Source organism: Phallusia mammillata, chromosome 2 (assembly GCF_965637545.1).
Source record: "Phallusia mammillata chromosome 2, kaPhaMamm4.hap1.1, whole genome shotgun sequence".
Classification (NCBI taxonomy): domain Eukaryota; kingdom Metazoa; phylum Chordata; class Ascidiacea; order Phlebobranchia; family Ascidiidae; genus Phallusia; species Phallusia mammillata.
Genome location: NC_137253.1, coordinates 24,394,900 through 24,417,891, shown reverse-complemented (window position 1 = coordinate 24,417,891; position 22,992 = coordinate 24,394,900). Strand labels below are relative to the sequence as shown.

Genomic DNA, 22,992 nt, shown 5'->3' with positions numbered 1-22,992 from the left:
TGCAGGCAGAAACTCATGGGTCCCCATACATGTAAATTAAAAAATGTTCCTTTCAAGAGATAACCATAGTCCACATGCTACCCAAATTTCAGCCAACTCCGACATTGTTTACAAACTCACCCATTTTAGGTGGCTATCGGGGTAAATACTGGGGTTATCAGGACAAACAAAGTGGGAAGCATATCTACATACCTACATCTACCATCTGTGGAAGTTTCAGCCACATCCATCTAACATTTGATGGAAAAACGAGTCGGACAAACTTTTGGAAGAAAATAACTCATTTTAGGGGGCTAGCGGGGTAAATACTGAGGTTATCAACAAAAACAAAGTGGGATGCACATCTCCATAACTATATCTACCATCTGTGTAAATTTCATCCAAATTGATTAAACATTTGATGGCAAAACGAGTCTTCAGGGAAGGGGACGCATAAAAAGCACCACATTTTTGTTGATGGTGTTGTTTGTACTAACCGGTATAGTATTTGTGATGCTTAAGTTGACAATACAAACTTACGTTTCGTTAAGTAAATCTTAAAAAGCCTTTTTTCCGACACAAAATACTTTAAAGTTATCTATAAAAAATCCTTTTGATTGGCTTTTAAGCAAACCAACCTACGTAGCAAGAAATTATAAACTAATTAATACGTATAAAGGGCACATTCTTGTCACAATTCATCTTGCAAAGGCATATTTTTGGAAAATGACTCAATAAATCCGAAATTTGCTGCGCTGTGACGTGTTCGATATCTTGAGGCGAACTAGTCTCGAGCGAAGTTTTTTTATTTTGCAGCAAATCCGACATTCCTTACCAATGAATGTTTGCAACGAAAAACAACCTTGTTTTCTACGTGTGCGAAATTCGACGAAACAATGATAAAAATAATATTTAAATGTAGTCAAAAACTGCTGCAACCCACATGATGCAATAAATACAACAATTATAAGAAAACATTTGGTCTAAAAATAAAGCTAAACAGTGGAATCAATTAGAGCGTTCTTCTTTACAATCGGAAGTGATTTATAGCCAAAAGACGAGTCAACTCAGCAACGCCCTTTGCATACCTGGAAAGAGTTGATGTAGGTCATACAATTTATTTTCATAAACGAAACAAAGCAGCACGGAAGTTACTTATTTTGTACAGGTGGTAAACTAATCATCACATTTATATAGCGCTATGAAAATAAAAAACTATGTTTCGTTTGAAAATAACTCTCTCCTTTGTCGCAAGTTAAATTGCTTTAGAGAAATAACGTATTTCATTTGTTGTAATTCTTTTCTTATTATTGAAATCTCCTTTCAAGTAAAACGACTGCGACGATTCAGGGTCATTAAAATCAGATCAAGAAAATTCAGTGTGAAAAACCATTAAATCTGTCGCTATTTTATTTGTTTTATCAAAACAAATGCATTTCGCTATAAAAAGCATCAACAGTGTCTAAAACCAAAATAAAAAGCGGGATAAAAGCAAAAAATACAAAAAACACACACACCCCCAGACCAACCGCAAAAAGTCTTTACTCTGTCTTACAGGACTGCAAATGCAGACCGGCAGGTATGGCACTGATAAAAGCCACGAAAAAAAGGCAAGGAAAAGATAAGGGGGCAAAACGAAAAAAACAAACACGATTGTAGCAACAAAGCGATTACAGTTACCGAACAGCCGGAAGGACCATCGCTTGAACATTTATTGTGGCGTCCGTTAAAATTAGCCATTTGTTTTCACAAACGTCCAATTTTTCAGTCCGAGGTTCCTCTACAAAAACCACATTATAACATTGTGCAATGCCTAACTTTTTTTGGAAAAGTCGGAAATGTTTATTGTGGTAGTGCTGAAGAAGGGCCGCGCGGTCACCCCCTGCACTTATGTCGGACGTCCGCCAAACAGCTCGATGTGAATTCCATCGGGTCGAAAACTTATTTTTTGTTTGGCCAACATATTGTTCTTCACACACCAAACACGTGGCAACATATATTCCGTAGTTGCGACACGAAAGTTGCTGACGTAAGTGAAACAGTTTTTGCTGTGACCGCAAGTCAGTCACCGGAAAAACCATTGATTTGGATTTGCCGTGGTGATCGCACAGCGCGCATTTGTCACAAGGATAAGATCCTGTTTTATGATCTGCTGTTTCGTGCGCTAATATTTTGTAACGCATCAAGGAAGCGCCGATGTTGAAGGGTCGCTTGTATACTACACATGCTGATGGCTTCAACTGCCTTTCCCGGTCGGTCAGTCGTAGAATGTTGGTGAAGGAAGTAGCCCAAACAATTCTTTTTTCGTTCCGGTGTCTGAAAGTTGGGGGGGGGCAAAACGTTCCTTCCATTGGGCTGCTGCAGTAAGTATGGCGGAATACACTTTAAAAGGAAAACAGGAGCGCCGACATTTTGCCTCAAGGTCGCAGAGGCTGGACCTATATCGGTCATGCATTTCATTAAGTCGACGGAGACGAATGCACTCCCCAAACACGATGCCTCTAAAAATCCAAGGTGGATGGTGGGACGTGCCGTTGAGGAATAATCTCCCTTTTGCCGTCGGTTTTACATAGTTGGTGGTGTAAAAACCACCCCGCGAGGTCTTGTCTATGATGTGCAGTACATCAAGAAACTCCAGCCGAGCGCCATCTTCGTTGGTGGAGATGCAGCGTAAGGTTATTTCGAGGTGATTTCGTGCAAACCTATCTCGTATGGCGCGTTCCACAGCCAACGTGCGGGTCTTTCCATACGACAGCCAAACTATGTCGTCAATATATCGGCGAAATAGTTCTGTTTTACCCACAGCACGCACTTCTTGTTTGATGATGTAATGGGCTGTAATATTTGCCACTGAAACCGAGTGGTTGTCTCCTGTGACAATTCTTTCTGACTGCTGAAAAAATGCTTGTTGGTACTGCATTTGTTTTGACTCGACTTACAACACTGTGTCAAAGAATACAGTATATAACAACTCGGTATCCTAAGCTCTTACTTGTATATCATATAATGATCCTGAACATGGAAATTTTTCAGGTGCTCCCACAAGACATCGCCTTTTCCTAAATCTTGACCCTCTCTCGCCACAACGTGCCAGACAGTGACCCCAAGATGACCACTGGCTCCAGCCACAAATCAAGCTTGCATTTCGAACTCGACCTTCACATACGTAACAATAAGGTAGATACCAAAAGCCAATAAAACGCTACAAAAGTGGATTGTACTTTTACCTTGATTCTAAACTACAATTTCTCGTATACTCACCCATGAACCTTATAGGATGTCACCAAGAACACTTCAATTAAGTTACAGCCCCAATCACTATTGGCATTTAAGTTTGTTTTTTACCCACAAGTCCATTTTTGTTAATGATACAGTGTGGTCTTGCGAATATTAGTAGATCCAACAAAGTTTACCTTACAACAGCATTCGAGCTATTTATCCTAAATTACTGAATTTTGCCCGTCAATACTATAAGCAAACAGACTGTCAAGTTTTCACACATGTTTTGTTGGTAGTAAATCTAGAGTTGTACGGCAGGCCGGGCTTTTCAGGTTTGAGTTTAAACCAGTGGTTCCCAACCAGGGCCCATGGCCCCCCAGGGGGGGCACGAGCTGTGTTCTGTGTGGGGGGCACGGGTGTAGATTCACCAGAAACACCCACTAAAAGCCATTTTCTTTTTAACATTATTCCCTAATTTAATCGACTATTTCACATACTATTTGTGTATAGTGAGGTTTTCACAATTACAGATTTTTATTTACGCTATTGGACCTGTTTAAAGCCTAAATTAGTACCAAATTTCAACACGAGATTGCCATTTACATTTTTAGGGGGGGCCACAGGTCCTACAGGGTTACTTGAGGGGGGGGGGCACGAAGCCCAAAAGTTACTTTTAGGGGGCCACGGTCCACAAAAGGTTGGGAACCACTGGTTTAAACAATATGGGGTAAATTTGGGCATGATTTTATAGTCGGCATCAACTCTTGGGCTTTAAAAATGATTTGGCATTCAACTTCACTCTGAATAAAACGCTTTCGAAAGTGCAACATCGATTCAGCAGATTTGTACACAAACAATGTGTAAAATATTGTCGACACATCAACTAAAATCCCGAAAATTTGGAATATTTGTGCTTACATGGACGACCTCACGGCAAGCAGTGCACTGCATTCATGAATGCCAATTAAACATGCAGTGAATGCCACATCACTTGTGGAGCTAGTTCAAAGCTGCTCGAACCGACTGAGCAGGAAAGAAATATGTACAACGTCTGACCGCTAAGCGGATGACACGCTTAGTTATATATATATATAGGTTTTCAAACCTAGCCAATCGCGCATCACCTTTCAGAAAAAAACCTGCATCTATGCTATACTATATCTGACTTAGTAGTAATGGTCGCTATAAGGCAGAGCTAAATGAAAAAATCGAGTATAAAGTCTATCCATGCACACAGTATATATGAGGTAGCAGACATTCAAGAGGAACACTACGAAGTAGTTTTGTCACTTATATTTAGAAATTAAAAACATAGGACAATCAAAAGTAATACAGTTTGCCGTGATGAAAATCAGAAAATCTTTGCATGTACCATAGAAATATTTCAAACATTTTAAGTAACACTTGGAAGTTTATTTAGTTTTTATTTATCGGGAGTTAGGTTGTGGCCAGCAATCATGGTCTCTTCGCCAAATCTTTCGGGACTCATAGCCGTGTAACCACCATCGACGCGTAAATCGGTGCCATTGATAAAAGATGCATCTCTGTAGAAGATAAAAATTGTGCTTTATGGCCCAACAACCAAACCTAGGTTATTTAAATACAACTTACCTACTACATAAAAACACTACAGCGGAAGCAATTTCAGAAGTATGAGCTGTTCTCGGAATCATGTGAAATTTTTTTACAACCTCCATTATTGGTTCCAAAGTCCCTTTCGGGGATTCTTTTGCAACCTTCCAAGAAAATAGGTAATAAAAAAGTTAAGTGTCTTTTTGTAATGTCAGCGAAATAATGTCAAAAGTTGACAATGTTTTCATCATTTTCACTGAAAAGCTCAATTCTTACTTCTGGTGTCCAAGTCCAACCGGGAGAAACCGAATTAACACGAATACTTTTCTTTGCCAAATCTAAAGCCATGTTTTGAGTTACAGTTTTAACTGCGCCCTTGCTTGCTGCGTATGCCCATCGGTCAACTTGAGCACGATGAGCTGATATACTTGATATGTTGACTACAGATCCACCTACACAATAAAAGCGTTTTAAAAATACAATAGGTGTTCCTCACAAGAGCTTTAAACATTTTTGCACGAAACACAGTTTTGGTATAAGAACACTACTTAAAACTTAATTACGTTGAAAAACAAAAACACTAATCCTATATAGACAACGTAGTTTCGACATAACTGCCAACTGACCTTCACACATAAATGGATACACAGCCTGTACCATGTTAGAAGTTCCAACAACATTGACACTAAATGTGGTCATCCAATCATGCTTTTCACTGGATAAACCTACTAAAGTAACATCGCTATTTAAAAACCGTAGTTGGAAAAGGATCAAGTAGTTGGAACCAAGCAAAATACAACATGTCATTCTTTGATTTAAAGCTTGTGTCCAAATATTGCACTGGCTCAATTCAGTTTATTCAACTCACATACCTTTTGACCCAAAATATACAGCACTGTTCACCAGAGCGTCTATTTTTCCACCCGCTGTCTCTGCAACTTTCTGCACTTGTGCAATGCAATCTCTTTTGTCACTTACATCTACGCAAGCCAAACCAACGTTTACACCATAAAATTTCTTAAGGTTTTCTAATGCTAGTTTGCCAGACATGGCGTTGTTGTCGAAAATGATGACTTTGGCACCGTCATTGACAAATCTTTCTACCGCAGCAAATCCAATACCAGACGCCCCTCCAGTGACTATTACTGTTTTGCCCGAGAATCTGTTCTTTGTGAACTGTTGGTCCAATGGAGGCTGATTAACTGATAAGAATTCGGGATTTTCCATTGTGTCGATGCCACTACAACTGCAACCATGTGAAAAGCTCACAGCCAATGTAGAGCAAAGTTAATGTTTAATACAAAACAAACAACGTGTGGACAAACGTGCAAAGAAAATTACTTTGTAATAACACAACATGCGTGGTTCAAGTGCCCCAATTTTCCTCAAATTCAAAAAACCTAATATTATTCGGTTATTAAGGCAACACCAGGCAGAAAAATATCAATCGTATGTCCGACAAAGTGTAATTTGAATCTTATGTTTAAAAGTCGTTTAATGGGTGCATTATTTGATACTTACTGTTTGACTGATACTGACCTGTTCTCCTGGCATTATGTTAGCCATGTACAGACAAACATGTTATTTACCAATCTTAAAAAAGTAGTTGAAAATGAAATATCCAAATCATTAAACAACGACAAATGTCAACACACATTCTTACCTAGTCGAGACACTGACTTGTTTGCGATTTACTCGAAAATTCTCCTGTCCAATTCAATGGCTACCCAAATGCTCTTTTTCCCTAAAATGTACAGCACTGCATACATCAATACTCTTAAAACAGAATGAATAAAACTTGCACCAAAGCTTGGAACGCAACATGTGCCCAAAGAAAGATTTTTCCATTCGCCAACTTGTTGCAATCAGCACGTATGCCTTAGGTCAGGAAACACTGACACACGTTTGCGCAAAGGCACACATGCTGGACGGGAATTTGTTCCATGTACAATTATTGTAGTTTGTAATTACACTGATTTCTTTTGAGTTCCATAACATCAAATAGAATCCTATACGCGGCCCGAAAAATAAAACTGATAAGCAAGGACCAGACTCAGTTAAGAGTGCAGATATATTTTTATGCACTTTTTTTCTCTCTTCAAATATTTGCCTAAAGCATATACTAATGCATTTTACAAGGGGATCCAAAGGGAATGACTAGCGTCAAGGCTAAAGTAAACTATTGGAAACATCCCGCACTACAAATTATTCGTCCAGATGAGTTACGGTTACGGCCTACTTTTTTATTTACCTACCACACCCAGCTTCAGTCTACATGTAGTCTTTTTTATTATTGACCCCGCTTACTTACGGTAAAAAACATTTTGACCAGTTAAAACCCTTTAATATTAAATCATAAATAATAAGCCCCACATTTTTGTTGTTGGTGTTGTTTGTACTAATCGGTATAAGAACCGGTGTGTTGTAACAACACGCCAATTTTGAAGCCGTATACAACACACGACACACCAAGCCGTGTTGTCAGGTGGTGTGTTGTTTGGAGGTGTGTTGTTCAACGACACGCCTGCCGTGTTGTTTGAAGCTGCAGTTTTGCGACACACCTGGTGTGTTGTTTGAACACACTCATACAACACGCGTGTTGCGTGTTGTTTAGAGCTATAAAGCATGACACACCAAATACCGTTTTGTATTTTATTGTAAACAGTACCGTACCAACGAAATAGCGCATTTATCGAAGAAACAGAACAAACGAAACAAAGTTATGGCATGAATGTAACGGTGGGGGAAAAACACAGGTAAAAATACACACAAAAACAAAAGTTCAACTGCATGTCAGATGCTATATAACTGTAATGTACTCAACAAGGCATATGTCATATATGCATAGTCATGGCATGTTCAATATCACTACAATAAAAATAACAAGTATTACAATGAAAAATCGAAACCAAAAGAAAACCTATTCATTTCATTTTTATTGACAACAACACTTGGATAACCAGGCGATGTTGCAAACTGGTCCTGTAAAGTAAATAACCAGTTATTAAACGAGGTTTTACTGCCAGTTAATGTGATTGTAATAGTTAAGGTTACATGAAATCAAAGTTTGTTGGAGTTACTAATGGATCTAATCAAAATACCTGTGTTTCAAAGATGACAACATTTCTTTTTTTGTAGCAATAAGAAAACCACTTCACTCAGTCATTTGGTAACAGGCTAGCCTAATACAAAAAACAACAAGCCATTACAACATGCACAAATTACAAATGTATGTAAAATTGTAAATATACCAACCTTTTATTAGATTTGCAACACCATCCTGTTCACATTGTCCAAAAGTCTTGAATACATTAAAACTTGTCAATTAATACTCAATTAACTCCTATTAGCCTTGATATTGAGTCTCTTAACAATTTACTTACTTTAAGTCAATCAAGTAAAAAAAAAACCTTGCAGCCGTTTCGTGCGTTCCCGCCGTTACGGTTGAGTGATTTCAAAGTCAAAAGGAAAGAAGGAAAGCAACAAAACAACACGGCGGCGTGTTGTTCTGTGTTTCTGGACTTGAAACGGATCACCTTGACCTTGAATCGACACACCTGGCGTGTTGTTCGTCCCGTGCGGCGTGTCGTTAAGCGAATACACATCGATTATCGCGGTAGCAACACACCTGCCGTGTTCTTAGAACACACCGTTAGTGTGGTTGAAACACACCGGCGTGTTGAAACAACACACTGTTTTTTGTCGTGTATAGTAGACTCATTGTTTATTTGACTTGGTAATATGCTATCAGTAAAACATTTGATGAGATTTAATATGTGTGACAAGTTAGCCGTGAGCATCAGTCAGAAAAATGGCTTTTTTCAGGCACAAAACACTTCAAAGTGATCTACAAAAAGCCATCGTTTTTGTAAAGTGACGTATTTTTCATTTTTTACATATTCTAGATTTCTCAGCAAGTTTGTTAAAATAAAATCAACACGAATGGTGCGATCATGCAAAACTAAGGGATACCAAAACAGGCGGTTTCGGTGGTTTTGGCTTGAGCAGCGGTTGTTGAAACGTACGGCGTGATGTTTTATAACAATGTGATTTTGTATTTCTTACTGAAATTTGGTTGTTGTTGCGTTTGGGTCCCAATAATGGTTGTTGTAAACTGTTTTACTGGTGTGTATCGCAAAAGCCTTGATATTTGCTGTAATTTTATCACTACACTAAACTAGATACTCATGTTGTGTCGGTTTTAAGCAAACGTAAGAAATGCTAAACTAATTAACACGTATATAGGCCACATCCTTGTCACAATTGATCTTGCAAATGCATATTTTTGGCAAATGACTCATTAGATCCGAAATTTGCTGCGCTGTGACGTGTTCGATATCTTGAGGCGAACTAGCCTCGAGCGAAACTTATTTGATTATTTTTTGCAACAAATCCGGCATTCCTTACCAATGAATGTTTGCAACGAATAACAACTCAAAGGTCAACAACCTTGTTTTTTTACGTGTGCGAAATTCGACGAAGCCAACGACAAAAATAATATTCAAATGTAGTCACAAACTGCCGCAAGCCACATGATGCAATAAATACAACATTAAAAAGAAAAACAAATTTGGTCAAAAAATAAAATAAAATCGGAGTAGAAAAAGAGAGCATTCTTCTTTACAATCGGAAGTGATTTATAGCCAAAAGACGAGTCAAATCAGCAACGCCCTTTGCATACCTGGAAAAAGTTGATGTACGTCATACAATTTATTTTCATAAACTAAACCAGCACGAAATTTACTTGTGTATTATTTTGCACACATTGCTAAACTAATCATCACATTTCTATATCACTATGAAATATAAACCATGTTTAGTTTTAAAAAATTACTCTCTCCTCTGTCGCAAGTTAAATTATTTTGTGGAAAGAAAATGTTTTTCCTGTTGGCCATACCTTAACTTGAAAACTTTGCCCTCGACAGTATCTACTGCCGGGCGAGTAATTTCGACATTGTCGTCGGCGTCTTTGGAAGTCGGTTCGACCACAAGTGGCGTGGCAGTTACTCCATTGTCCCCATTGTGTCCAACGCGAATTTGTTCTACTTAAACCATCTTTGAAAAGAACAATAAACTTTAATTTCACAAGACACTTGACGGGTAGCCAACTACAAACAAAATTGTCATTGATATGACATAAAAATTGTGCACTATATTGCAAATGCAAAAAACTGCTTTGTTTATTTCATCTTATGTTATGAAGCTCCGTTGTTTTACCTTGGGCTTGACATTTCCTGGCAAAGCACTTTTGACTTTGCTTCAGCGGATTTCTGCATATCGGATCGTTGTTGTGTTGGCCATTACAACTTTTTGTTCGAATTCTTTTTGACGCTCCACATGTAGCTTGACACTGCGACCATTCTCCCCAAGCAACGGGGCAGTAGTCAGGTTGACAAAGCTTGAAAGTAGGCGTAAATATACACAGGTTAACCAAGACAACCCAACTTTTCCTGTATATTTATTGTTGTTCTATAGGCTTTATTTTTTTACTGGCTAATTTTAAGATAGATGAAGTACTTGTCAACTGAATTAACCCCGCTGTACTCAAGCCCGAACCCGACCAGAAAAGCCCGGCCCGACTTGCAACTTTGAGTAAAAAAATACGCTGATCATGCTCTTACTTGTATATCATGCAACGATCCTGAACATGGAAATCTTCCAGGTGCGCCTACAAGACATCGCCGCCTCCTAAGTCTTGACCCTCTCTCGCCACAACGTGCCGGACAATGACCCCAAGATGACCACTGGCTCCAACCGCGAATCAAGCTTGTATCCCGAACTCGACCTTTATATACGTAACAAATATGGTGGATACTAAAAGTCAAACAACTCGACAAGTTTGGTTTGTACTTTTAGGGCCGGTGTATATCTTTGCGTTGCATTTCTTTACTGTTTCCAAGATTGATGATTCCTGCTTTAAAATGTTTTTCATGCGAATATGCCAGGACTGCCGTTTCGTATCTTCTTCTTGGGTGCAACTTGAAACATCGGGATCGCTGTGCAATGTTTAACACATTTACAACACACACAAATACGTATTTAAATGTTGAAAAGAGTTTACCAATATATAAGGTGTGTATCAATAAAATCGGCGATGGATTTGAAGTCCAGTTTTGGCCTGGACGACGATGAGGAAATGTCAGGGGAAGTATTTTTTGCACATTTGCTGTATTTGTCAAGCGCTATCTGCTCGGCGCTTGGACGAAGCAAACTTTTTGAAATCTTTTTCTTCTTTCCATAGGTGTACCAAAGATGGCGAGGAGTTTTCACTAAAACGGCATCAGAGGAATCAATGATATTGGTCTTAGATTTTTAGGTTTAAAAGCTCACTTGACTCTGCTTTGCCTAAAGACTGGAACCACAAACCAATTCAAAAATCCTTTACATATTTTTTGATATTCATACCTGATGGACAACAAAACCGAACTTGATAGTCCAAACACTTTTTCCCGTTGAGTTGATCCTTGTTTTTACATGACAGACCCTTGGAGAGGCTAATATTCACGTTTTGTTGGGCGAGCGTATATTCAGTGCCATCGACAAGGGTTGCTTGAATTTCACTTGGAAGCGGACAAATTTCGGGGTGGTGACGACGAAGCATTGAAAAGCTTTCGAAATCACCTTCGTCATCAGGCACGTGATCATTGTAATAACGAGTCCAGTCGTTTTTCGCGCATCTGGATGTTACGTCTGAAACAGTCGAGAAAATGTAACAAGTTTTAATACATTTGATAATAAAAAAACACATTTTTTGACAATGTGTTTCGTTAGTACGCAAAAGTGATAATTCCAATAGAACACTATATCAGCAAACTGTCACTTTATGTTTGTTTTTTTGAGATCATTATGAGAGCAAGAAAATTTTTTTCGGTGGCTATTAAAACTTTTTACGACTGATTTTTAAACAGCCGTCGTTGTATTTTTCTCGTAAACATATAATTGTAAAAAGACGCACGCCCGTCTTTTCCGGTATCCACGCCATGTGTGCGTGTTGCATAATAACATCCTCACCTTGCGAACAACAGTATCTGGTCATATAATCAAGGCAGCGGCCATCTTTTTGACGAGCATTGACACAATCCAATCCAGTAGTCAAATTAACTGCAACGGTTTGATCGGTTTTAGAATATTCCACACCGGTAAACATTGCATGAGCGTCAATAACAGTAGGTTGGTTACAGATACGTCCTGGAAATTCGGCCCTCAGGTAGGCAAGCATTTCGTTGTCACCAGTTATCTTTGGAGTGTCGCGGTTAAAAAATGATGTCCATCCTGCTGTGCTGCATTTTGGGTCGTTTCGTGATTCGGGAGCTTCAGAAAAGGTCAAACAATAAACCTACAATACCTCTAACTTATTTGGCGAAAATGATTCGACATTCAATACAGGTTGGATAACAATGCTCTTGAGGCAATGGTTCTTAATCTGAGGTTTGGGTTTCTCGAGACACTTTCATGAATCCGCTTTTGCAAAAACTTGAAAGCTTTTGATCACATTTAAATAATTGTGCATCAAAATTTGTCCGAATCCCTAATAATTTATGGGATTTACAAGTATAAAGGGCGCTGGTTTACGACATATCATTGAAGAAAAGGTACGAAAGTTGATAAACTAATTAGGACTTGCGTCAAAAAATGATAATTTTCTTCATAATTTATGTGAAGTGAACATGTGCAAAAAACTAGATCATTTTAGACCCGAAATAAAACATGTATTTATAAACCTTAGCGCACCATTATTAAGTTGAGCAAATTCATCAATGCAGTCCATGCTTGCTTTGAACAATACCGAACCATTTTTGATGTAAGCAACAACTGCCTTACGCCAACAGGAAACCGAGTCTTTTCCGTCGGACAAGCTGAGGAACAGATAAGTTGATAAAAAAATTACGTTTTATTGGCAAAGCTTTCTACACGTACCGACATGTCTGACTTTCGAATTTGTCGTACCATGTTGTATCAAGCACAGAAAAATCAACAATTGATTGCCACGAATCACGAAACGGAGAAGCCTAAAAAACTCGAGAAAAGTTGATGTTTATGTTTAGAAACATTGCCAGAAAAAGCAATTTTATGGAAGGGAAATAAAATGCAAAAATAAAAGTCAAAAAGAGTAAAATTTCCTTAGAAGTTGCATAAACTGTAGTAATTTTGTATTTAAAACATTTCAGAAAACTCTTGCTTTCATCACCATTAAATTTAATATACGTCACTGGTTAAAACCTTTTTTCAAATACTTTCATTTTCGAAGGAAAAAAGAAATCAACCAGCTATAGGCTCATTGGTGGATTTTGCTACTTTAACCCAGATAGAAACATTTCATTGAGCGGTTAAACTCGCTCACCTTTTCAAGTAAACATTCAGCAAAAAAACTCCTTAGCTCGCGGCTGTTGCGAAATTTCTCCACATTCGAATTGAAACCGATCTCTCGCTTAATGAGAAACCTTGGTGCGTGGCAACCTGCAAACCAGCGAAACTGAAACTCGATATTTTGTAAGGCTTGAAATCGAAACTGCTGCGCTCTTTCAAATTCCTTTAGACACATAACGCCTTTTTTGTTGCTGGGTTATTTTCAACAGATTTAAGGTCAGTCAAGGTCAAATTTTAAATTTGGAACAGATTTAGGTCAGGTCAGATTTTAAATTTGAATTATTTTTTTTATATAAATTACTAACAAACCATACGTTTTTATTGCAAAACTTACTGTATGCCGCTGTGGCGATAAACAACAACAGGACAAAATTGTGCAAACATTCCTTTATGCTTACGTAACACATCATCACTCACTATTGCAATCCAGTAGGTGATAGTGATTTCTGTATTAGGTGTACTTTCCCGTTATAAGTATAGAAAAGAAAACAATTTTGCCCCAGGGCCAAAGTACCTTATGACCATCCTTACCTGCCCGAATTGCCAATTAGAAACTGCAATGCGCCCCCTGATCAGAATAAAGGCGATTGCAGTATACACTACCGACCGCAATTATCACAATTAGCCGTTTGCAACGTTATTGCATTTATGTAAAAGCTCTAAACTTAGCGACATAATCGGTGTACATTTCTCAGGACATCCGAGAAACGGTGCCAGTATATTTTACTACTCAACATAATACGTCATTGATAAAAATACAAGTACGGTCCATAGGGCCTAGTAACTTTAACTAGATTCGCAATCGGGCTCAACTGTAAAAGGCACAAACCCGAATTTTCAAACCCGAAACAATAAACCGTAAAAAACAATTTAGATATCTGGCCTACATAAAGGTGTAGGAGATGTAACGGTGTATGCAACATTCGAAACACACCCTGTGCGCATTTGAATTTAAGGAAAGAAAGTGAAATTACAACGCACGCATATATTAGGAATTCAGACCCGTATTTAGCTTTTTTTGTTGAAAGTCCTTAGCCCGAACACAATCCGAAAATTTGATAAATTAAACATCAGTAATAAATAAAAAATGGTGTAGGTTGGATCTAATACACATTTCTCATGTTGTTTCGAAAAAGAAGGTTTTGGCATTGTAAGTTTACAAATAACTACATGGCGTAACACAGATTTCTGCTACAGAACGTGACAAACATCAACTTAATTTAAAACAGAAAAAGATTTATTAATAACATAACCGCTAGACTGCACTAAAGAGCAACATCTCAGGTAAATATTTTTAAGTTAGTTTTTTACATACGTTTTCGTGTCTGCTTTACAACTGATTGAAATGTCTCAAGGATAAACATAAAAAACAAAATCTTTACGAAAAACATTTGCATCATTTACAAATTGGAAGTAATATCATATTATTATTGCAGTTTGTTGCAAGAGCAGCATGCTTGCAGAAGCTAATTTTTAGTGACAAAAGTAAGAAAATTGGTCTTTACAGCAACAAACACGCACAGCAAAAATATCAACTGCAGTGTTTTTTTAAGGTGTTTTGGGGGACCGTTTCAAATTTCTCCAGCGGTTTCCCAAAATTTGGACTTGCAACTACAGTACTATTTTTTGGTATTTAAATGAAAAACTTGCGGTCCCTTAAAACTACTTAGCGGTCACCCAAACCAAACCTTAAAAAAAAACCTGATCAACTGTACAAATGTTTTAAACACTCGGTATCTTGGACTTGAATTTGGCTTAGCGTTTTCCAACAAGAAATTGGATACGTATTGCTATGTCGTATCTTCTTAGCTGAAGGTAAATAACCAGAATCTAAAAAAAAAATTTAGTTGGTAAAGTATACAATGCAAAATGATTGCCAAAAAATGTTCTTATTAAGCCCAATACGATTAATAAAGTAACAAAAATTTAGTAAAAGTGTGCACATACAGAATTTTAACAACGTAGGAGGAGAATACGGTAATAAATAATTCAATAAGTTCTTGCAAATGTTTTTACAATTTATGATAAAGTGGTAGGCAACATACTGCCATAAATCAACTGGTCAAGATTTATAACTTAAATGTAATTTTTTTTAACTACCTCAGCCGAAAAAACACAACATCCTGTAGCACGCTTCTCTTTCAACAGCATTTCCGTTGCATCTTGTATTTGGACACGTCCTATAAAAACATACAATGCATGTATGTTAAGACAGTTTTTACAAATTAAAAAGCAAATTTAAAAGCATATAGAGCCAATAAATGATAAGCTGCAGACAGTGCACACTGTTTCGACCTATAAGGTCTCATCAGTGCAGCTGGTGACGAGAGATCGGCCGTATTGGCTAGTGTAGCCATCCGACGGCACTCCAGTTTGTGGTGAGCAACAGGGTGCAACCCCATGCATCACCTAGTCTGTGCTGTATACCCAGTTGTGGCATCGCTGATGCGGATGGCTACACTAGCCAATACGACCGATCTCTCGTCACCAGCTGCACTGATGAGACCTTATAGGTCGAAACAGTGTGCACTGTCTGCAGCTTAAAAAGCAAATTGTTTGGGATTTTAAAAAAGTGGTAAGTCTATAAGTTGCCTTTTTTATCGTCAAACGACTCCTCAAAAATGCTTAGTGTTGAGAGTGTCAGGTAATCCTGAAAGTGAATTAGTCTTAAACAGCGCAACTATTAAAAAACACATTCGCAAACAGAAAATAAAACAATAACTACAAACATAGGCTACTGAGGTCAATCCCAAACTAGTCATAGTACGCCAATCATTTGTATGTAGTAAATTTTGACTGCTTTGGAATTCGAGCTTATTCGGGCTTCAAAGATTGACTTGATTCAGTATGTACACCTACACCTACAATAGGCAAAGCGCATTTGGAAATCAAGCAACAACTCCTTCCTGGTAACTTACCGTTCTCTTCTTCGTGTTCCAGGGCCGCACGTTTGGGAACAGCTCGACCACATTCCCCACGTTGTGCAGGATGAAGTCACGACGTTATCTCTTATTATTTGACCACTAGAGCAGGCCTGGTCGCACTCCAAGTATTCCTCCACCTCCCCTACACACGTGCCGCTTCCCGGGGGTCCACCAACGCACTGCCTTACTCTCTTTTTCCATCTGCATTCGGTCCAGCTTGACCAGACTGACCACTGGGGCGGTGGACACTGATCCCTACCGCAGGGCTGGGTCTCCTGCTGCTGACCTAGGCAACCTATATCTCCAGGGGATCCGTTTACACACAAACGAGTTCTAGTGTGGGTAGCGGTTGCGCTCCCACAGGTCACTGAACATGACCCGAATGCTGACCAAGTGGTCCATTGTGGACATTGTTGCTGCGCACAAGCTTGACCATCAGAGGTCTGTTGTCCATAGCTATCCGAGTAGCACGATGAATAACCATTGCACTCTCGTGTTCTAGTTCGCGAACCACCACCGCAAGTATGAGAACAAGAGCTCCAAAACGTCCAATCATCAAACAAACCTGTAAATATAGCAAATAGAAGACTTGTTTTGTTTTTAACGTCGACTTATTGCATGTTCTGTTATCATTACTTTGCCATAAGTAAATGTTTTCAGTTGAAAATTTTGTTTTTATCAATAGCATACGATCTGAAAGTTTCCTTTTGTAAATTTTGTTTCATTACGATTCATTGTAAATATGTACAAGTAATATGTAGGCCGCGTTCAAAATTCCTGCGGTTTGTGGGTTTGTTTGACAAAGACAACATTGTCGCGAAAAAACGCCAGACGTAACGTCGATTAAAATATTGCAACAATTGTGGTATCAATTACTTTGCGTTAAACAATATGCATGTGGTTGATGTTAAAATCAATACTTGGCAACCAATCAATTTAACTTATTTACGGCATATATAACCAGATATTCAAGTTCAGTAATTTAACACATTTCCGTTAGTTGAAAAGCAAAAGTGGCACTGTTCTTGTGAATGAGGGGAAGGTGGTGGCATGAACGGCGTAGTATAGCTCGAGGTGATTTAGCTTGTTGGCTACGTCGGTGCCTTGCCCGTTGGTCATGTGTGTATGTATAAACACAAAATGTGTGACATTGACTATGTGGTGCGCCCTACCTTGACACTTGGGCAACGAACAACGCCTTGTGCGCCTGCTCTGGCCAGGGCAGTTTCCAAAGGGGTGTTCACAAAAGCGAAGGGATGTTGCAGTTACGAAATCCCCGCATGTGGCTTGGCATGCAGACCAGGGTCCCCAACTCGACCAGCCCGGACAAGTAAGAAGCGAACGACAGACCTGTCGACAAAGGTTTCATAAAAGTTGAAAATCCAAAGTTTTTAATTACAGATTACATGTAACATTTCCATCTATTTATTCAACATTTTCTATCAATCTTAATATAAAGGGTTTTTAACTTACGCGAGATTCAGAGGATTCTCCCACACAAGGTTCTAGCCCGACAATTCCAAGAGGGCAAATCCTACTTCGTATCTGTATTGCTGTTTGGTCACAAGGAGCCGGACATGCGCCCCACGGGGACCACGTCGACCAACCAACCGGAGGAGGGTCCACTAAAAGCCAAAATATGTAGAATTCCAGCATCTGAAGTTTTGAGTTTTTTGTTGTTACTCACGTAATGCATCAGCATTGGCCAGGCAGCAGGTCCGCGCGCAATTCTCCGCCATGTACACAGTGTATGAAGAAAAGCACCAGGACTGCTGGTTGCGACAAAATGCATCTTCTTGATTGTTTGTCAGAGCATTGCATGGATCTGCAAACATGTTACAATATATACAGACTCAATGCCATTGTGTGAACTTATTTACAGCTGCTAGAGGTCACAAAACAAACAATGAATCGTGACACTTTTACTTGATATCTTAGTCTCTATATGGTACCTGGTAGAATCTGTTCGTTGTAAATTTGGTTGCACGACACTATGGCAGGCAGCAAAGGTGAATCCGGTATCGTTAACGCTTCAAGTCGAAACGGAAACACGGCGTATGGGGCACACGCATCGGAGGCCCTCGGAGTCGGGGTAGCCGTTACGTAAACTGGGGTGAGTGTCTGGAGCAACGTAGCCAGTTCGTTCAACCCAAAATCACTTGCAATATTCCTTTTCGAACGGGTAATCCCGAGCACTCCGAAAAGCGAGGAGGAGTTGGTAATGTTGCAATCCCTGTCAAGAGGTATATCAGTGTAAATTGTATGGGGGGAAAATTAGATAGGACAAATGTTTCTTTACGATATCAAAACAACAGTCTTAACAATGGACCAAAACCATTAAAAGCAGGGCTTCAACCGACGATCACTGTTTACCTTTTTTCAACTTTAAAACAGTAAAATCATTGGACGAAACGGAATGAGTCAGTTTCAGGTAAAGGAATTCATATTTTGCTTAAATGGAATCATCAGTTCTTTGTTCAAATAGAATTCATTTAGACGAAATATATATATCTTCACCCACAAGAGACTTCTTCTGTTTTAAGTCAGAATTTTATCGTCATTTGGTGTTACTGCTTTAAGATACCATAAATGTTTTTTTTTTTAATATCGACTGATTCATATGGGCTTGGTTGCCATACTTTCCAATCTTAATTAAACAAACAAAATCGTGAGCGAAATCAAGCAAATTGGCTTGGAAAGCGAAATCAGGATCATTTTATTAACTTTAATTTCAAGTAATTAAAAAGTGATTTTTTTTCTCTAAATTACTAATGATAATAAACTTGTTTGTCTTACAAGAATTTGTCCAGTACACGTTTTGAGCATACATTTCTGAAAACTGGTTTTGTAGTCTTGTTACCGAACCGATTTTTATACTCACCCACAGATTGCAACCTCCTGGACAAACTGGATTAGTGATATAATGTTCAAGGGTCTTCTATTCTGGGGAAAGTTAGGAATTTTGCTGCTGATGCATTTCGAATATTGAGTGATTAATGGATTGATCGGGGAGCTTGTTGAAGGTATCTGTCGCTTTTTCCGACTGTACACGACTGAAAAAGTTTGTATTTCGATTTTGACCGTTTAGAAAATGTAATTTTTCTGTTGAATGATTCTTTAGAAAGCTTGTAGCTTAATTGATGCAAAATCTTTTATCAAAAAAAATAAAAAATTCACAAACATTAAAATTTTTAAACAACGATACTTTAATAGTAAACAATGAACAATTTTTATTTAAAGTGATTTAACAGAACATACATTTTTGATTGTCGTGTCAAAATCAGAAAAAAAGCAAAAAGTTAAGTTTACGGTGCATACTTTTCGTACTTCCGTTTGTGCTGGTGCTTGTAGCTAGTGCGTATGCATCAATGCACGTTTGCGCACTGGCCATGGCTGCCGCGTCATTACGAAGGTACGCGTTGAGCCTTGTTTTCCAACATTCAGCCGTATCCGAGGGAACACTGCAACAAAACGTTTTGAATAATTTCTATCAATCGGTCATATTTTGCTTCTGTGGTTAATAAAAGCTCCTGTAAGCGTAGTTCAGCAATACCATAGTATAGCAAAACAAATTGCAAAACAGCACAAACCTGCAAAATTGTGCATCGCTGTTTTGATACCAGTTTGTGTCGAGGATAGTGTAGTCCACAACTGCTTCCCAATCATAACTGCTAGGAATCTAGAACACAATAGCAAACGTGTAATATGCAGGAAGTTGTTTTATTTTAGAGTCTGGCAGCTAAAGGTAGGCATACAATTGCGGTTTTAGTGTAAGATTCTAAAGTTTGAATAAAAAAAACCTACTAGTGGCCATATGGATAGAAAAAAGAAGCAATAGGTTTGAAAAACATATCCTGCTAATGTATGACAATTACTGAAACTATTTGCTGTTAGACAGGATATTAAAACGTTCTATGAGCAAAAATGCTTAACACCTTATCCTTCATGCAGGCGACGAAAAAGTCTCGAAGAGGTCTAGTTTCATCCACTATTTTTTCTGTTCCAGTACTCGCTTGTCGCTTTTTTCGATTAGCACTTCTTTGATCATGACAACCTATTGATATTTATATAAGCTTATATTAACGTGCTTTGTCTTGTTTACATTGTACAATGAAACGTATTTAGCAAGCGATAAAAGGTATTTGACAACTATAACATTCAAGTTGAATATATACTTAACCTATTTTCGTTTTAAAAAATAGTTTACCTCAAATAACACTTTTATGCTAAAAATTTGCATATTTCAAAAGAAAAAGTTACACCGGCAACTTGCAAACGAAACAAACTAAACACGTTGAAAACACAAGCCGGTAAAACTTTGCAGCCGTACAAGGCTGTTATCATTGGAGCATTTGCCCTTGGGACAAGATTAACGGTTAGATAATAATGTGTTTAATTCTGTAAATCGATGGCTTATGGTAGATCTTAACTTTTAACCTCTAAAATTTTCACACAATATTTAGTTCGACCTATAGCACCATCTTAGTTTGTTATTTGGCAGTTTTGTACTTACCTAAACCAACTGACAAATTCATACCAACCAGCAAACACACAGACAAAATAAAAATTATTCTATCCATACTTTGCCAAACCTACAGCATATTTTCTAAAATTCTGGTCAAAGATTAACACAGTTTTCAATAAAACACTGTACTACTCGTCAAACCCCGTCTAGCCTTTAACCTTGCGGCCATCGCCACGTACAAAGCAAACACAAGTACAAATCTAGCCAGCTCCGTAAATTAGAAGGCGCTGCCTTGTGTGCACAGAAAACAGCCGGCGCAACTGTCTCGGGAGTCACTTATATAGTACAGGGCATCATGAAAAGAAATGTATTTCGACATAACAACGTGTCTTGTGGCAGCCTAACCTCATAAGCCGACTCTCCAGTACCCGATTATTTCCACATTATTTAAAGGCCAACCATCGTTGACAAACAAACGCTGCAACTGACTACCACTCGTTTATATATACTCAAAAAATGTCGACTATTAATTCTACAAATGAAAAGAAGCGAAATAATTACTTCCTCGGGGGCACGAACGAACGGGGTAATTTTTTCGGGTTGAACCCGCTGGTTTTATATTGATGTTCGCTTGTCCCGTATTGGTCTCCGCTGCGCCTGAGGGTTTAAGACCTGATTTTCTCCGTAAGTTGCAGGTAGTGCGCTGAGCTGCTCACAATAAAATCACCGAACAATTCCCATTCGTTGCGCTCGTGTGAAATTGTTATATATTTTGCTTATGATCTGTCCATAATATCGGTTTCACAATGTGTTTCAGATCAAAGCATTTCGGACGTATATAGCAATACGACGTTTTGACAACCACGTTTTATGGCGCTATATGCGTTCGGTGCTTTTTCAGACATTTTGTTCGGATACATTACAATCATTACATCATTGTGTTTAACGTCACTGAAGCATCGTTGTGTAAATTTACCTAAAGAAACGTTGGGCCGGGTCTTCCGGGCTTAAGTTTTTTTGAAAAAGAGTTTCACTTTACATTTGGAGCTCATTTGTGTCGTGATTTTACCAACTTCGCATATGATTCGGGCCTGGTTTTTGGGATCCTTTTACTTTTTGGGTTGGGCTGGGTTTGGGCCTATTGGACCTATACTTCGAACCCACTTGCAACTTTTTACTAATTAACGCGCATATTTTTTTTCTTATGTTGGGTAGCTATCTTTTAAAACATACAAACAGGCACTGGAATTTGAGTGTATCGTTTTACTTGACACACCATACAAATCAATAAGAAAACAAGATTTCAGTATAGCCAAAACCACGCTTAACCAAATCTCTTTTTTTCAACTTATCAAGCGAAATTTAAAACGCAATGAATTTTCAATTGGGGATCCCCCGTTTAACTGATGTTATAGAAAGCAGCCCTATCGGTCACTGAATTAAATGACATGTTGCCAGCAGGTCAAACACAAAATCTTGCATGAAGTCATGAGGAGTTTTTTATTAAATGCAGAAGCTTTATTGCGCTGAGTCAAAGTTTAGGCCGCTAACAAAACAAGTTTGACCAAGACAAACATTTTTAACGTTGGACGTAAAACTAAGCTACTTCCATGCGTAATTCAAAAATTTGTCCAACGCATATTTGAATATAAGTTTCCTTAAGAAACCTAACTACCAAAAATAGTAAAAAACTACTCAGCCTACGCTTAAAAGATTCCCTTGTTCATGCATATATGCCCCACCAGGAGAAAAAATATCAGTTCTTATGACCTGGTGCCAACATGCAGAGATTTTTATCGAAGCGTCAGATACCAGCAGGTTTATATGATCTATATCAGGGGTGTCCAACCCGTGGCCCCGATAGAGTAATACACAACTGTTCAAGTTACTTTCGGTGTGAGGATTTTAATTAGAAATTATAAGACAGCTATTTCTAAGATTACAAATTAGCAGTGACACTCAAGTGGCCCGCGCAATCATTTGTAAACCGCATGTGGCCCTTTGCCCAAAAAGGTTGGACACCCCTGATCTATATAGTTCTTGCTAGTACAGTTAAGCGTTGGAATTTAGCATTAACAAAGATTGTAATCTTAGAGTTTTGACTTTCGAATAAGAAGAGAAACAACAACCTTTGGTTTTTGTCGCAAGTACTTTTACCACAAGGTGTAAGATCGCTAATGCTTTTTCGAAGTAACATGGATAAATCCTTCGAAAAGAGCCAAAGACGAAATAGGAGCTGAAAAATGCCAGGTTGAACAGTTCACAAGTCGATTTGACCGTCTACAACGAACTCAATCCTTAAGAATGTTATTCATGCCAGCGAAAAATATATCCTATACTGCTCCCTGGCTGATAACCGCAAGAGCAAAAAGCAGCTCCCTAGACCTAACAATCATCCTGTGAAGGAAAACATATGAAGGTGGTAATCGAAAATTGGACCTCTTGACTTTTAACTGTAGTGCAAAT

At 38.4% G+C, this 22,992-nt stretch overlaps 3 protein-coding genes and 1 long non-coding RNA gene across 10 annotated transcripts; all 4 read right to left on the bottom strand.

Moving 5' to 3' along the window:
• Positions 1-4,476: 4,476 nt before the first annotated feature.
• LOC145215210 (dihydroanticapsin 7-dehydrogenase-like) lies at positions 4,477-6,581 on the bottom strand. Of its 5 annotated transcripts, none has more exons than XM_080083884.1 (7): positions 6,434-6,581; positions 6,292-6,363; positions 5,643-6,016; positions 5,397-5,498; positions 5,047-5,222; positions 4,810-4,934; positions 4,477-4,742 (listed from the first exon to the last, which is right to left on the bottom strand). In XM_080083884.1, the coding sequence occupies exons 3-7, from the start codon at positions 5,995-5,997 to the stop codon at positions 4,622-4,624; spliced, it is 879 nt and encodes a 292-aa protein (XP_079940010.1). In that variant the 5' UTR covers positions 5,998-6,016; positions 6,292-6,363; positions 6,434-6,581; the 3' UTR covers positions 4,477-4,621. The 5 variants fall into 5 exon arrangements, with proteins under 5 accessions (XP_079940010.1, XP_079940009.1, XP_079940012.1 ...); XM_080083883.1 differs by having other exon boundaries at positions 6,310-6,363; XM_080083886.1 differs by having other exon boundaries at positions 5,397-5,495; positions 6,310-6,363.
• Positions 6,582-7,408: 827 nt separating this feature from the next.
• Positions 7,409-8,465, bottom strand: LOC145215214 (uncharacterized). Its single transcript, XR_013857229.1, has 3 exons — positions 8,026-8,465; positions 7,872-7,952; positions 7,409-7,752 (listed from the first exon to the last, which is right to left on the bottom strand). It is a non-coding gene; the product is annotated as an uncharacterized LOC145215214 (long non-coding RNA).
• A 739-nt stretch (positions 8,466-9,204) lies between these two features.
• Positions 9,205-13,739, bottom strand: LOC145215204 (uncharacterized). The gene is made up of 12 exons (XM_080083875.1): positions 13,472-13,739; positions 13,112-13,227; positions 12,688-12,779; positions 12,502-12,626; positions 11,782-12,081; positions 11,176-11,460; positions 10,832-11,039; positions 10,621-10,766; positions 10,392-10,555; positions 9,988-10,168; positions 9,668-9,825; positions 9,205-9,451 (listed from the first exon to the last, which is right to left on the bottom strand). The coding sequence occupies exons 1-12, from the start codon at positions 13,545-13,547 to the stop codon at positions 9,431-9,433; spliced, it is 1,872 nt and encodes a 623-aa protein (XP_079940001.1). The 5' UTR covers positions 13,548-13,739; the 3' UTR covers positions 9,205-9,430.
• A 613-nt stretch (positions 13,740-14,352) lies between these two features.
• LOC145215203 (SCO-spondin-like) lies at positions 14,353-20,801 on the bottom strand. 3 transcript variants are annotated; one of them, XM_080083873.1, is made up of 12 exons: positions 20,575-20,801; positions 19,997-20,115; positions 19,652-19,740; positions 19,389-19,522; positions 18,943-19,114; positions 18,014-18,294; positions 17,749-17,886; positions 17,535-17,686; positions 17,234-17,411; positions 16,056-16,626; positions 15,238-15,317; positions 14,353-14,967 (listed from the first exon to the last, which is right to left on the bottom strand). In XM_080083873.1, exons 1-11 carry the CDS (start codon positions 20,639-20,641, stop codon positions 15,239-15,241), a joined length of 1,980 nt encoding a protein of 659 aa, XP_079939999.1. In that variant the 5' UTR covers positions 20,642-20,801; the 3' UTR covers positions 14,353-14,967; position 15,238. The 3 variants fall into 3 exon arrangements, with proteins under 3 accessions (XP_079939999.1, XP_079939998.1, XP_079940000.1); XM_080083872.1 differs by having other exon boundaries at positions 19,380-19,522; positions 20,575-20,800; XM_080083874.1 differs by lacking the exon at positions 20,575-20,801 and adding an exon at positions 20,269-20,357 and having other exon boundaries at positions 19,380-19,522.
• Positions 20,802-22,992: the final 2,191 nt, after the last annotated feature.